Genomic DNA, 13,735 nt, shown 5'->3' with positions numbered 1-13,735 from the left:
CAGTATGACATTTTCACCGTGGACAGCTTTCTATCACGGTCTATTACCGGAACCAACTCACTGTTTGTTGAGTTTGGATTATACATGGCTACCGATTTGTTTTCTCTGTATTTATGAGAATTGCTTAAAACACAGCTGCAATAAAACCCGTAATGTGCTGTTTATGGTGTAATATAAGTGTGTTTTTAGGAAGCTTGCTGTGTGTGGTTTAGGGGCACAATGGATCACAAAATTCACTGTTCGGCTCATGCCATGGTATACGAGTCACGGACTGGATAATTTTTCGTATCTGCAAAGAAGAAAAAAAGATAGACAAATATAACTTTGATTCCTTTTATTACTTAAGAACTGAAAGAAAACCCAAAGCATGTAAATTTTAACATGCCCATTTACGTGCACATACAAGCTGCTTTGTCTGTATCTTTTCACTGCAACTCTGCATCAGACGGAAGTCTAGAGGACATACATCATTGTCTTTTTCTGTCTTGTGTTGAAATCACAACTTGTTTTTCTCACGATCTCATCAAAGCCAAAGCTGTTTTCTCAAGATCACAAAATAACTTGGAAAAACAAAAGTTGTAATTAGACATGCAAACAGCATGTGTCATGAGAAGGGGTGAAGCGGATTCCAATAAAAATGCCATAGCTATCATGCTATTACATTCATTTTTTTGTTATTGCATTCTCACAGAAAATCTAAAATTCCCCCGTGTCCTACACATAAGTGGGGGATTCTCCCCCACTTATGTGTAGGACAATGTGCGAGAAATTATTTTAAATTTAAGAAGTGACAACAACAATAAAACTATTTCCAACGATCATGGTTAAACTTTGCAGTTAATCCACGGTTCTCATACTGGGGTGGGATCCGGACGGAGGTGTCTTATACCACTAGTATGTTTATCAAATTTGTGGTACAGTTATACAGACATTTATTGTAGGTGCTTGACATTCGTCTTGCTACATGAGATATTCAAGCTCAAGAAATATTAACAGGGTTGACACGAAACACCAACGGCAGGGTAGTGTATTTCTCTAGCTTGCCAGCCAACGTCTGCAGACTAGACTAAGGTTGTCATATCATGCCAGTGACCTTGTTTTATCCTAAATTAGCGTCCATTTTCACCATTTTGCACTGTTTCTTTTTTTTTTGTTACGACGGATCTTCCGTATAATGTTAGTGTAAAATTTGCGTTATGCTACACTATTTGCATTGTGCAATCATTACTCTTTAGTAGTTTATGTCCATCGTAGGCTAAGATCGAACTTACGCTTAGCTGGTGTAACCCCCTGATGAACATGATTACTCAGAAGTGCTATTGTGCACAAACCTGTGGTTTGCACCTGATATGATGAACCGGCTAAGATTTCTCCCAAAGGGTCACATGCCAGTCACTTGGGGTCTCCAAAGGACGCAGACATGCTCATCACTTCAACTTTTAGAATAGGGTACATGTAGACACAGATACACACAGACGTGTGGGGACCTTACATGCATTTCTATGGGGAAAACCCGAATTCCAATCACGACACCCTTAACCCATACCCAACCCTAACCTTAAGCAAAAGTAACCAAAGAAAATGAAAACTTTTGGCACTGTCACTTTTTTGATTGCATTCACAAATATAAAATTGAGGTTATGTAAATGGGGACATGAAAAATGCCCCCAAAAGTAAGGAAGTTTCAAGTTTTACCACATTTTGGGGACATTTTGGTTCCCAAATATTATCTATAAAAAAGCACACACACTCACAAACAAAGAAACACACACAGACACACACACATGCACGTTTTTCATTATGTTGTCCAACCAAGATGCTCTCTCAAATTTTGGAAGCACAGTATTACTGTCTGGAAGAAATAAGGATCACAATTGGTTTACCCATTTCTGAGATGTTCCTGTGCTATTTTCCAATGTTTGCTTAGTCAGGCACAGGCTTGGGCAGAATCTAATATTATAAAATTCGCTGGGTGATTGGGTGGGGGGTATGGTACCCACAGTATGACCCCCAGCTACTTACAATACACGACATTCTGGGTGTATTTTATTACCATAATACTGTTCAAGCCTAATTGGCCAGATGTCAACTAAAGCCATAAAGCTAGTGGCAGTCTAAACCACATGTAACTGAAGGAACCCTTTGGTCCCATACAAAAGGCAGAGGTAAATCTACAAGAGGCCATAGGTGTCACCGTGCCTCACTCTTGGTGGAGCAGCTTTATTGGGAAAATACAAGATCGATCTGCCCACACAGCATTTACAAACAAGTTCAAAATGGAATTTACATTGTCAAGAAATCTCTTTTCACATTTGATTTGTAGGGTATTAACATGTGTACACACATTAATATACATGGTTAGACAGTTGCAGAAGATCAATTAGACAAACATAAGGACCTCTATGAAACTGCACTTTTGCTGTTCTGCCACTAGAGCACAGCATTGCTCTGGTTTCACAATCCCCTCTGCAAGTTACATTAGGTTCACACCGGTATAAATGAAAATTACAGGGATGACAAAGACATCATTCCTTACTGTTTCTAAGGTATTTATCTTTGGTTAAATAATAAAAAATTGTAACAGTCCACTGCTGTTTTACTGAAGGGCAGTCTCAGGAAACTGTCACATGATGTCAGTAACACAATATAATTTACAGGATCCCTCTCCAACACCAAAACTGGGAAAAGCATTCTGCAACTTGCTGGCTCAATCCAGAGTGTGCTATGGATGCACTCCCTTCAAAACATTAACTAAAAGGGTAATCTCATACTTCTGAGAGGGACCTACTTTGTGGCATTTTAGAAGGCACGGCCTCTAGTCAGTGAACACAGCATGTCATAAGGCTCCCACGAGCAAATGGGCCTCATTCCCTCTGCATTTTTGTTAACATCTGCCTTTCAAATTAACATATTAACACATTACAACAAATTAACATATTACACAGTATGGTTGGGCTTAATCTTCCAAAAATATAGATTAGCAAGGTTACTACAAAAATATACCCACAAGGTTCACTATGCCTTCAGTCACAGCAGTGTTATTAAAAGTGTGTGAGCACTGTAACAGCAGAAACACCCATATGCCCTCATTACGCTCTTCAATAATCTCATCAAACATTCTCCACCACACTTACTGCCAGTTTTCAATTCAACTTACTAACCTGCAGCTACTGTAGCTCTGCTCAAAAGACTTCCCAACTCCTGCTCTGAAAGCCATCACTAAAAACCAGTGCTTCCTGGTGACAACACTGGACTGATTCACCATTTGGAATGATGCCCAGATGCAGAAAAAGACGTAGAGCTGTGCTTCTTACCTCCCTCCCTCCCTCCCTCCCTCCCTCCCTCCCTCACTCACTCACTCACACACACACACACACACACACACACACACACACACACACACACACACACTCACACTCACACACACACACACACACACACACACACACACACACACACACAGAGGTTTGTAATTAGAGAGAGGTTTGTAATTATATCTTTTTGGGGACTCTCCATTCATTTATATGGGGAAAACTCTAATCATGATGAACTTAACCCCTACCAAGTCCTAACCTTACATTAGTAACCAAACAAAATAAAAGACTTTTGGCATTTTAAGTTATTTGCTAAGCATTCACAGATCTTTCTGGGGACCTGAAAAATGGTCCCCACAATGTCAAAATAACAGGTTTTAATTACATTGTGGGACACACACACACCACTCCCGGCCCAGTATCAGTGTGACACTCACGTAACATTATAATAAGCTAAAGCACCCCACCAAAAAATAAAAGCAGCACTGAGATCCATCTTCACACGCCTGAAACTTCCATTGTTTGCATAGGTTAATAATAACTCTGCTGCTCAAAATTCATGATCATTTTGAAAAATTCATTTATCTTCTTTAGTTAATTATGATTATTCCTTCACCAACTGCAAAGTGCCACAAAGTTCAGCCCCGTGCATGTGCACCAGACCCCATCCCATTAAAAACATCATCTCAAATAAACCAACAGCATGTTTGTTACAGTGTATAAGTTAGACTACACTGTATAGACTACCTACCCATATCCTAAAAAAATATATATATATTTTTTAGAAGTTAATAAAAGACTTGTAGTTTGGGACATACTGAGTGGGAGGGGCCACACAGATACTGTACCCCCAGTCATTGGCTCCATAGTAACCATGTTTAAGTTGCTGTTAATTCAACTGGCAAAGCTGTCATATCATTCAGCTGTCAGGTGCTGAAATCAGTCAGCAAAGCCAACTCTTCTGTGGTTGTAGTAGCAGAGGTGGATGTGCCCCATTTGGCTGGACACTTGTCCATGTTTATTCAGTCCAAGTCCAAGACGTGACCCTTCCTGTAAATGTGTGATTCATTCATTATCCTCCTGAGACCCCACCCATTCATTTACGTCCATTGTAGTGGACATTTTATTTATGCATCTATCTTTTCACTGATGTTAGGAAACTGCTGTGAAATTAAAAATAAAATTTAAAAAATCTAAATTGTAAGATGTCTTATTTCCTCCAAAGTCAAATAACCTAAAATTGAAGGACACTTTTTTCCTTGAGTCTCAGGAGGTTAAAGTAGGAGGCCCCAAGCAGCAGAATTCACGCTGAAGGGGTTTCGCCCCCCCCCCCCCCCCGTCACATGCAAGACAGTTATTATGGATCTGTCACTGTCCTGGTCGCACTCCACACATTGTCCACTGGTACTCCACTATGTCTGAATAAACCAAAGTCTCTGTTTCAGCATTGAAGCCCAGGCCATGGCCTGCAAATAGTTGCACTCTGATGACATCAGAAGCAGTGTCAGAATATGGAACATGGGGCAAGAGTCAGAGGTCCAGCAGTGTCACTGCAGGCAAAGAGGGCCGGAAGGGCTACCGGCTAGTGTGCTGGGAACGGGTTACGTAGATCGCGCACATTGGGCAATAGCGGTGAGGGGGCCGAACAAGCATCTGCTGGCATAAGATACACGGCTGACTGGGGCCAGGGCGGGGCCGGGGTTGGGCCAGGGGCAGGGTCGCTGCCTGGGGCTTCCTATGGCTCCGCATTGTCCAGCATGCCTCAGGGGGAATGTCAAGGCGAAGGGGTTGGCCAGTAGAATCAGATAAGTAGGGCGGAATCTGATGGAAGCGATGCGGGTGCTGCAGAGTGCTGTATGAACGGGCCGGCCCAGTCCTGCCAGGGCCTGGTCTGCCAGGGGTCGCCACAGACCGAGGGTGAATGAGCGTGGCATAACCAGGTCTCAGTCCTCCAGCTGCACTGTCCATGGCCCAAGGGAGCGAGGACCCTGGGGATGCCCTCACAAGTGCCTGCTGGAATGTGCTGTAGCTCAGGGCAAAGCGGTCGTACATTTCAGCAGGGAGAGCTTCACCCCAGTCTGGCACAGCGAGAAATTGGTTGACCTTCTGCTGATCTCCTGATAGCAGGAAGGAGAATGGAACATGACACAAGGACAAGATGACATTAATGGCCAACTGTACATTCAGCAAGGGGACAGAAATATGTCAAAAATATAAGTCACATCAAGTCATATTGAAGTCCACCCCCTGTGGGGTTAACGGCGGGGGGCATTAGTGGGTGATTACCTGAATGTCCCCGAGGGAGCCCAGCCACAACAGGCCGATGGAATGGGTGGCAAGGTGTGGCAGGGCTGTGGTGCTTGTGGTGCTGGGGCTCAGAGTAGAAAGTGGCAGGATGATGGGGGGAGGTGAAGTGGGGGGAGCTAGTGCATTGGTAGGTGTCCACGGGACGCATAACTCGAGTGTCTGCAGGTATAGGCGTCCTGGCAACTGGGGGCTCCTTTTGAACAGAAACAGAGAGCCAAGTCAGCAAGGGGCCAAGTGAGGGGGTGTGGGGGGGGGCAAGACAGAGGGACAGACACAAAGTTAAAAGAAGCTCACAGGAATTCCCAGCCACAACAACACACTCATGTGAAGAAAGCAAATATCAAAAAACAATTGCAGCAATTTCAGAGGAAACAGTCAGTTTAGCTTCATCAGCATCTGCATGACAGTTGCATGATGTGATACAAAATATGACTCAAAAACCCCGAGCAAGGTCACAAATGACAGCTCACAATTACACCATGAGGAGTATATTCAAGGCAGGTGGAATGCAGGCCATAGGCACAGCAAAGGAGGGATATGATGAGACACAGAGCTATATATCGCTGTCTGTTTGGGTGCATGTTTGCATGACATTGACTCACAAAGCTGTGAGAGGAGGTCAGATGCTCAGGCCGCCCACTGGGAAAATTGTTGCTGAGACTGCGGGCGATTCGCCGCAGGTTCTCTGCACTATATGCCTCGTCGTCACCCCCATGCGGCAAGTTGCAGCCAACGGCAGAGGAGACCTGCACAAAGTGGTGAGCACTTAGAAAAGGGCATAGGGGGCAGGCGGGGAAGGGCCTGCATGTGTATCGCTCACTCACCTTGTGGCTGGGCCCATGGGGGCTGCCGTGGCCAGAAGTGCGGTACGCACTCCTCTCGATCTCTGCCGTAGGTGTCTTGGAGCGGCTTGGCACAGCCACCCCAGGTGCCAGCTTCCGGCCTGCTGCCAGCACTGTGGTCACAGAGGTCAGAAAGCGTGACAGGTCACTAGAGGATCGTGCCATATATCGTGTCAATTTTCCATTAGGTTTGGTTATTTCTCATAAATTTATTGTATTAGAATTTGAGTTGAGAGCAGAAAAGTGAATAAAAAGTGCTATTGCCATTACCTGGAGGGCTGTGATTCTGCATGACCCTGGGCATGGTGGGGGCTTGCAGACTAGCCTGGTACAGTGAGTCCAGCTCAGACGGCTCGTGTCCAGGCGGGCCTCTATGCCGACCCTTAGGCAACTGGGAGTTGTAGTGGTGTGTAACATTCTCCGCCCAGCGCTCCACAGGCATAGGGGGTCCCGGCCTGGTCCCACCCCTGGAAGACAGGGGAGCTCGAGGCCGGCTGCTTGTGACAGTACTATAGGGGCCATGGAGGCCATAAGGGGGCCCACGAGAGCTGCCCACATGGTCCAAACTGCGGGCAGACCAGGCCTTACTGAAAGAGGAAGTGGCCAGGTCAGGCACTGAGTTTTTCTGGATGTGGGGATTACTAGGGAAGCTCTGCTCCTGTACTAGGGATAGATCTGAATCTGCGGGGGTGCCAGTTTCTGTGGGCATGGTTGTGGGGGCCACAGATGCACTACTCCAGGCCACGGGCTCAGAGGAGCTTAGGCTACATGGGGCCTCTGAGGGCGGTGGCATCTGGGGGGCAGCCTCCCCATTGGTACCCAGCTCTCCCCAGCTATCCCATGGACATGAAGGAAGTGGGACAGAAGGCTGCCTCTGGGGGAGCTCACTGCTCATCTCGAGGCTGGGAGAAGGAGACAACCACTCGCTGGAATGAGGGGAGTAAGGACACGGAGGGCCCGGAGAGTCAGGCTGCATATTTCTAGAAGCGGAGGGCTGCCTAACGTTGGCGGGGGCAGGCAGGGCATCCTGGTCTGTGTCTTGGTTCAGGTCCCCTGGAGCTGTCAGTAGTACTTGGCACACAGCAGCTTGTTCACTGTGTGGGGCAGAGGGAGTAGGTCAGGGAGAGAGACTGTCTCAATGACAGTCTGACCAATTGGTGGTGAGTCACAGCATCCAGCACTGCAGTTTCACCAAAAACTGCCATCACAGTGTGATGCCCCAGTGACATGGCAGCTCTTATAGAGCCCTGATCAGGTTTATGCACACCAAGAATCTGTTATACAGCTACTCACACTCCAGGAGGAATGAAACTGCTGGAAAAGGCATGACCACTGACAATTATCACACAGCTAAGGATGGTTTCTGCATGTGATACAGCTCCAGGCCATACCGAGGTCACTATGCTGAGCCTTTAGTTCAGAGAGAGCTGCTTTCGATCTTACCAGCCAATGAGCCTCACACTCACTGCCAGCTGCTGGGAAGAAGCCCCCAAACCAGGGAAGCCATGAGTCTCTGAGTCTGCAGACTCACTCCACAAATCGCCCACCAAGAGAGTCGGGTGCCCAGGTTTCCAAAATCCGCAATGTTCCAGTTAGTGAGCTGTAAACTCCCCTTTATAATATAGGCCTTCCCGTACACCTGGGACAGCAAGCTGCAGGGCACTGGATCTCCCCACCCCACCAGTGTGGACAGCTGCAATTGGTTCCCCTCATAGAACATGCCATTCATGTGGAAAAACACACATCACAAACTCCTACGGCAGATGCTTTTAATAGTATTTGGGCTGCCCCCAACTATTTTCTATAGATTAATCTATTGACTATTTTATCGACTGGTCGATTGATCTAAATGATTAATTTTCCTCCAGAAAATCAATTTGACCATTTAAGTTAATTTTATTTTGACAACAACTATCGTGATCGGGCTGGGTGCACGAAACGGGGAAGCAGTAGAAGAACACGATGGATCGGAGAAAACGGGATTTAATGGGGAAAATGGGACATGGAACAGGCACAAACAGGCAGCACTACACAATTAGATATCAATGACAGACCTAGGGAAACGTACTCGAATGCGGACTGAAATGCACAGGACTAATCAGAAACAACACGAAACAGCTGGTAAATGCAGGGATTCCACACAAGATTAACGAGGGGGCGTTCGATAAGCAGATTAGTATTATCCGTAAAAATATTAATGAGATGTGTATTGTGATGCCCAAAACTTAGTAATCTGTAGAAATTTGACGCATCCTCATGTTTAATACATTTAGTTAGCGAAGAACGCCACAAGTGACACAAGCGATAAGCACTGAAGTCGCGATGAAGGAAGGGACAGATCAAGATACTGCGAAGATACTGTGGTTAAACAAGGCAAAAAGATGTTTAAAAAGATTTTGGTGGTGTGGTGGTACTTTTTTCAGGTTAAAGTCTGACACTTTTTTTTGTAAATATGGTTTTCATTTTTATCTCAGTTCTTTTATTTAGTGTCCGTTTTTGTTTCAGTTTTAGTTTACGATAACGACACTGGTCCCAACAAGTCCAATGCGCATGAATGTACCCATTGGCACCATCAATCAACGTAGAATAAGACCAGCCTAAATATTTGCGCAAACACTGATATAATGAAGCATTATAGAAATCATAAAGATAATTTTATTAAAATAATAATTTTAAAAAATGCGGCAATTTAAAATATTGATGTTGACACATTTTCAGCGTCAACGTCATCAACTACGTAGACTAATCGCGGCAGTCCTAAACTGTATTGCGCAGAGCAAGTAAATGTCAGAATTCACTACTGAAGGCAGGGGTAATCGGCCCTAGGTAAAAAATGCTGTTTCTCATACTGACATAATAAATAATATTAATCACATTAATATTTCCATGTGTCGGGCTCTAGCTTGTGACCCCAGCAGCATGAGCGCAGTACCTGCAGGCGGGCTGGGACTGTGTCTGCTCCGGCCGCTCCTGCATGCGCTGCTGAAGGTCCCGCACTCTCCTCATGTATCTGTGCAGCTTCTTATCAGCCCCTGTCCTGCTATGAGTGTGAGCACTGCCTTCATGCATGGCAAGTCTTAGCTTGGCTGAAAACAAAACAAAACCAAAACAAAAAACAAAAACAAATGTAGAACAAAAGAAAAAAAAAGGCAGAGGAAAACAAGAAAGAAAAGACAGAAAAAACAAAAGCTGAGTTATGGGGGCATGCACACCAATTGTCACAAAAGACAGAACAGAAGAACATAACAGAAGAACACTCAAAAAAGACAGGTATAAACAAGGAGGAGGGGGACACTGAGGAAGCACTATGGAGAGATGCTCACACATGAATATATCAGCCTGGGGACCGGTGACTGCTCTCCATCATGCTTCCTCTACTGTACATGTATTTCCAAATCATATATGTCAAACAATGCAGAACAATGTCAACAAAACCAGCAATGAAGCTGAAATGTGACATGAAATGGGGTAAAGCATCTGCATCTACTCCTACAGGATGTGTGACACACTGCATCCCACTCAGACGGTCAAGCTAAGGAAGCTGAAGGTGCTTCCAAAGCACAGAGTTCAACGTCAGCGACTTCCTTTGTAATTATCTCATCGGTTACGAGAAATGGGGTGTGCAGGGAGGCAAAGGTGTTTCAGGCAGGAAATAATGGGAGATCTCTGTGGGTGATGGCACAGGCACAGGGATAAAAATGTGGCATGACTGAAATAGAGAGTGATGCAGGAGAGGTACGTTATAGGAGTGAGGGAGAGGCTACCCATTTGCTGCAACTGATGTGCGTGACTTGTGTTACAGCCATCATTTGACTCATTATGAAAACCAGCAAATGGTGACAATCTGCTGCTTTTGGCATCCAATGGAAAATGCAAATGCATCTGGGCACCCATTCCAAGTATAGAGCTGTCCCAAAGTTAGCAAAACCATGACTTTAAGCTTGAAGGGTGTAGGGTATTAAGCAAAGTTAAGTCTGCAGCGGTGTGTGGTGAAAGGAGCATCAACCAGAGGCAGAGCACAGACTCATGGGTAGGATAAACGCACAGGAGCACAATCAACGAAAGTGTGCAGCAGAGTTACTGGAAGTGCTAGACAGAAGGCAGGGGTGGGGTACTTACACACAGCTTCATTGCAGGCAGTGAGTGCTGCAGCCAGGTCACCGGTCTGCTCCAGCCGTAGTGACTGCTCTATGAGTACATCGGTGTCCACCAAAGCCCTCTCCAGGGTGCCCCCCTTCCCTGCAGGCCGCACATAGAAGAGGGGCTCAGCACTTTCCAACCTCCAGGGGGTGTTTGTGTTTGTGTGTGTCTGGTCATATATATATTACATGTGATAAAAAAAAAAAACCCGGTATTTTAACCTTGTGAGGACACTTTTCCAGTCCCCACAAGGCATAAAGTTCCCACAAATGGATCTCTAAATGCAATCAAAAATCTAATAATCCCAGTAGTGTAGTATTTTGTTTGATTACTTATGGTTAAGGTTAAGGCTGGTTAAGGGTTGTAATACCTGGGATTAGAGTTATGCACAAAGAAATGAAAGAAGAGTCCCCATGAAGATAAAGATCTCTGATTTGTGAGTGTTGCAGAGCTGCTGTTGCCTCTGATAAAAGGCTCATTTTGTCACACCTCCCAGACACTGGCAGAAAATTTGGCAGAAACTTCCTATTCCCTCAGCTTTCCTGGTTTGTGCCTCCCCCCAGGGCCTGTCACCCTGGCCACCCTGTCTGCCTGCCTATACCACACCTTTGCCCTGGTTCTGCAGCTCATCCAGGTCCATGAACTTGCTGGGACGGGGGTTGAAGCCCATGGCAGCCTCCTGTTCTTTTTCCCGCTTGCGCTGCAGCTCCTGCTCTCTGGCCCGGTGGGCGACCTCCTCCTGCAGCTCGTCCAGTTCACTGCGGCCCTCCCCTGTTGTGAGGACACAGATACAGTCACAGACACGCACTTAGTACACGGTCACAAAACTGTTCTCTTCAACAGAAACACGGTCTTTCATGAGTCAGTTTGAAAAATAAGTGGCCTCTGTGTATAGAATAGGTGTGTGCAGGCTTGAGCACACATGCAAACACACACACACACACACACACACACACACGTATTCATATATTTTTCATTTCCATGGGAAAAACCTTAATGACGACAACAACAACAACAACAACAACCTTAACCCCTACCCAGCCCTAACCTTAACCATAAGCAAATTGCGGTTATCCTTGTGGGGACAAAAAGGTATAGAGTTACAGCTGGTCCCCACAGTGTAATAATCACAAAAACACAGACAGACACACTAACAGACAGACAGACACAGACACAGACACATGCTTGTACCCAGTTGGCTGCTGTGCCATGTGCCGGTCTTTGCATCTTGGAGTAGGGTGGTGCTGCTCTTGGACTTGGCAATGTTGCGCCAGGCTGGGCCAGAGCTGCCCATCTTGGAAGCGCTGTCCCTGCAGGGGCGGGGGAGGGGAGCCCGTTAGTGGGCTGGCTGCTCTGGTGCTGATGAAGCAGATCACTGGCGGACATGGCAGTACCTGCGTGAGGAGGCAGTGGTGCCACTGCTCAGGGGCATGTCGAAGCTCACTGGACTGCTGCTGTTCTTCTCGCTACTCTCATAACCGCTCTCCATGCGCTGGATCAGCCGTGGCTGGTTCTCCACGCTGCTCGTAGGAGCCACATCCCTGGCCACCTGTTCTCTCGCTTCAGGCACTATGGCGGCACCACCATCCCCATTTTCCGGCATGGGTGGGGCTCCCAGGGGGCAGTGGCCCGCCTGCTGCCGCCGCTCCCAGCTAAAGACGCTATCAATGTTGAGGGCCTCCCGCCGGGGCTTCCAGGCAGGCCGGTACCGGCCAGCAGATGAGCTGGATTTGGACTCACTGCTCGTGCTCTCAATTTCCCAGTTGTGGTCCTCGGCACGCAGATTGGAGCCCTCTGGTGCAGAGCCCGTGGCAGATGACAGGGACCGGCTGTGGATGATGTTACTCATGGACTCCTTGAACTCCCTCAGGTGGCTAGTGGTGGGCTTGGGTGCTGTACGGGGGGCCTGCTGCTCTTTTAGTGTCTCCCCTGGGTGGGGGGGGGGGGCAACAAGGAAATATAGACAAGGAAATATATTACTGCTCCTCTGTAATGACTACAAATCAAACAGACCCTACCGAATTTCATAAATCTTAGCATGAAGCCAGGCAGGAATGACAACCACAAACACAAATGAAAATGTAAATGCAAATGGACGATTCCCACTACAGGGACCAGGGCACACAGATAGGGAAGGCCCTGCCTCATAGGATACAGGCCTACGGTCACGACCCAGACCTAACCGGTCCCCACAGGTGGTGAGAAGGACCGGAAACAGAATCCAAGTATCCGTGTGACTGTTTGTGGTAGTGGGGGGGGGGGGGGGGTTTGTCACTGCATACCCTCACTGTGGTATCCTGCAGAGGACACCTCATCTGCCTTAGCTGTCCGGCTCCTGTCCTCCCCCCGCCGAGGTCGACTAGAGCTCCTTTTCCTGTCCCCGGTCCCGCCCTTCCTGTCCAAAGTCCCACCTTTTTTCAGCGTCTGTCTCTGCAGTGCTTCATTGTCCAACTCTTGCCCTTCATAATGAGAGGTTTTACATATTTCAGTTTCCAGGTGGGAAGGAGGGCTGGGGCCAGAACACCATAAAACGCATGGAGAAATGGCGGGGGTAAGCAGTGACAGCGGCAGGCGGAGTACCCAGGGTATCAGCGCTGATGTGGGAGACGGCGTCGTCTAGGTTACACACCACGGTGCCCTGGGAGTCAGATGAGAAGTGACTGGCCATGGACTGGTGGTGCGAGTGGGAGTGCTTTTGGTCGCAGCTGTCGGTAGAGGAGTCGGTGCGTGTGTCACTGGAGATGGACGGCTCACGGCCTGGGGGCAGAATCCACACTCAGATGGCAAGTCACCTTCTCAGCATCTTTATAAAAATGGCAAAACAGACAAAGCAGCCCGGCATCATACTGAGGAGGATGGAACTTACCAGAGTCCTCACTGTCGTAGCAGGCCTTGGCGAGATGGTGCAGCTGCAGTGGAGAGGGCATGTCTTGTGCAGACACTGGTGCCCCCCGGGGGTTGGCGTAGAGCAGCAACAGGGGCTGGTAGTGCCCCTTGATGCAACGTGACACCACGTCCTTCCACTTGGGCCCGATCTGATGTGGGTTCACACAGAAACACGCCTCAGCCAGAGGACCTCAAAAGCTGCAGAGAAACACGTGCTAGCAGGTCTACAGAGAGATGTGTCCTCTG

General features: G+C 47.3%; 1 protein-coding gene across 7 annotated transcripts in view; it reads right to left on the bottom strand.

Annotated features, from left to right (window-relative positions):
- Positions 1-319: 319 nt before the first annotated feature.
- Positions 320-13,735, bottom strand: part of LOC111839381 (ubiquitin carboxyl-terminal hydrolase 54-like) — a 77,876-nt gene continuing 64,460 nt past the window's right edge. For all 7 annotated transcript variants that reach the window (XM_023803263.2, XM_072709775.1, XM_023803279.2 and 4 more), the window contains 13 exons: positions 13,470-13,638; positions 13,184-13,360; positions 12,886-13,062; positions 11,998-12,532; positions 11,795-11,913; positions 11,210-11,374; positions 10,583-10,702; positions 9,396-9,549; positions 6,734-7,557; positions 6,446-6,576; positions 6,224-6,367; positions 5,601-5,814; positions 320-5,431 (listed from right to left, as the gene is read on the bottom strand). In XM_023803263.2, the coding sequence (XP_023659031.2) occupies positions 4,890-5,431; positions 5,601-5,814; positions 6,224-6,367; positions 6,446-6,576; positions 6,734-7,557; positions 9,396-9,549; positions 10,583-10,702; positions 11,210-11,374; positions 11,795-11,913; positions 11,998-12,532; positions 12,886-13,062; positions 13,184-13,360; positions 13,470-13,638 (3,471 nt within the window). In that variant the 3' untranslated portion in view covers positions 320-4,889. The remainder of the gene's footprint in view (positions 5,432-5,600; positions 5,815-6,223; positions 6,368-6,445; positions 6,577-6,733; positions 7,558-9,395; positions 9,550-10,582; positions 10,703-11,209; positions 11,375-11,794; positions 11,914-11,997; positions 12,533-12,885; positions 13,063-13,183; positions 13,361-13,469; positions 13,639-13,735) is intronic.

Source organism: Paramormyrops kingsleyae, chromosome 3 (assembly GCF_048594095.1).
Source record: "Paramormyrops kingsleyae isolate MSU_618 chromosome 3, PKINGS_0.4, whole genome shotgun sequence".
Taxonomy (NCBI): domain Eukaryota; kingdom Metazoa; phylum Chordata; class Actinopteri; order Osteoglossiformes; family Mormyridae; genus Paramormyrops; species Paramormyrops kingsleyae.
This window is presented reverse-complemented; position numbering and strand designations above follow the sequence as displayed.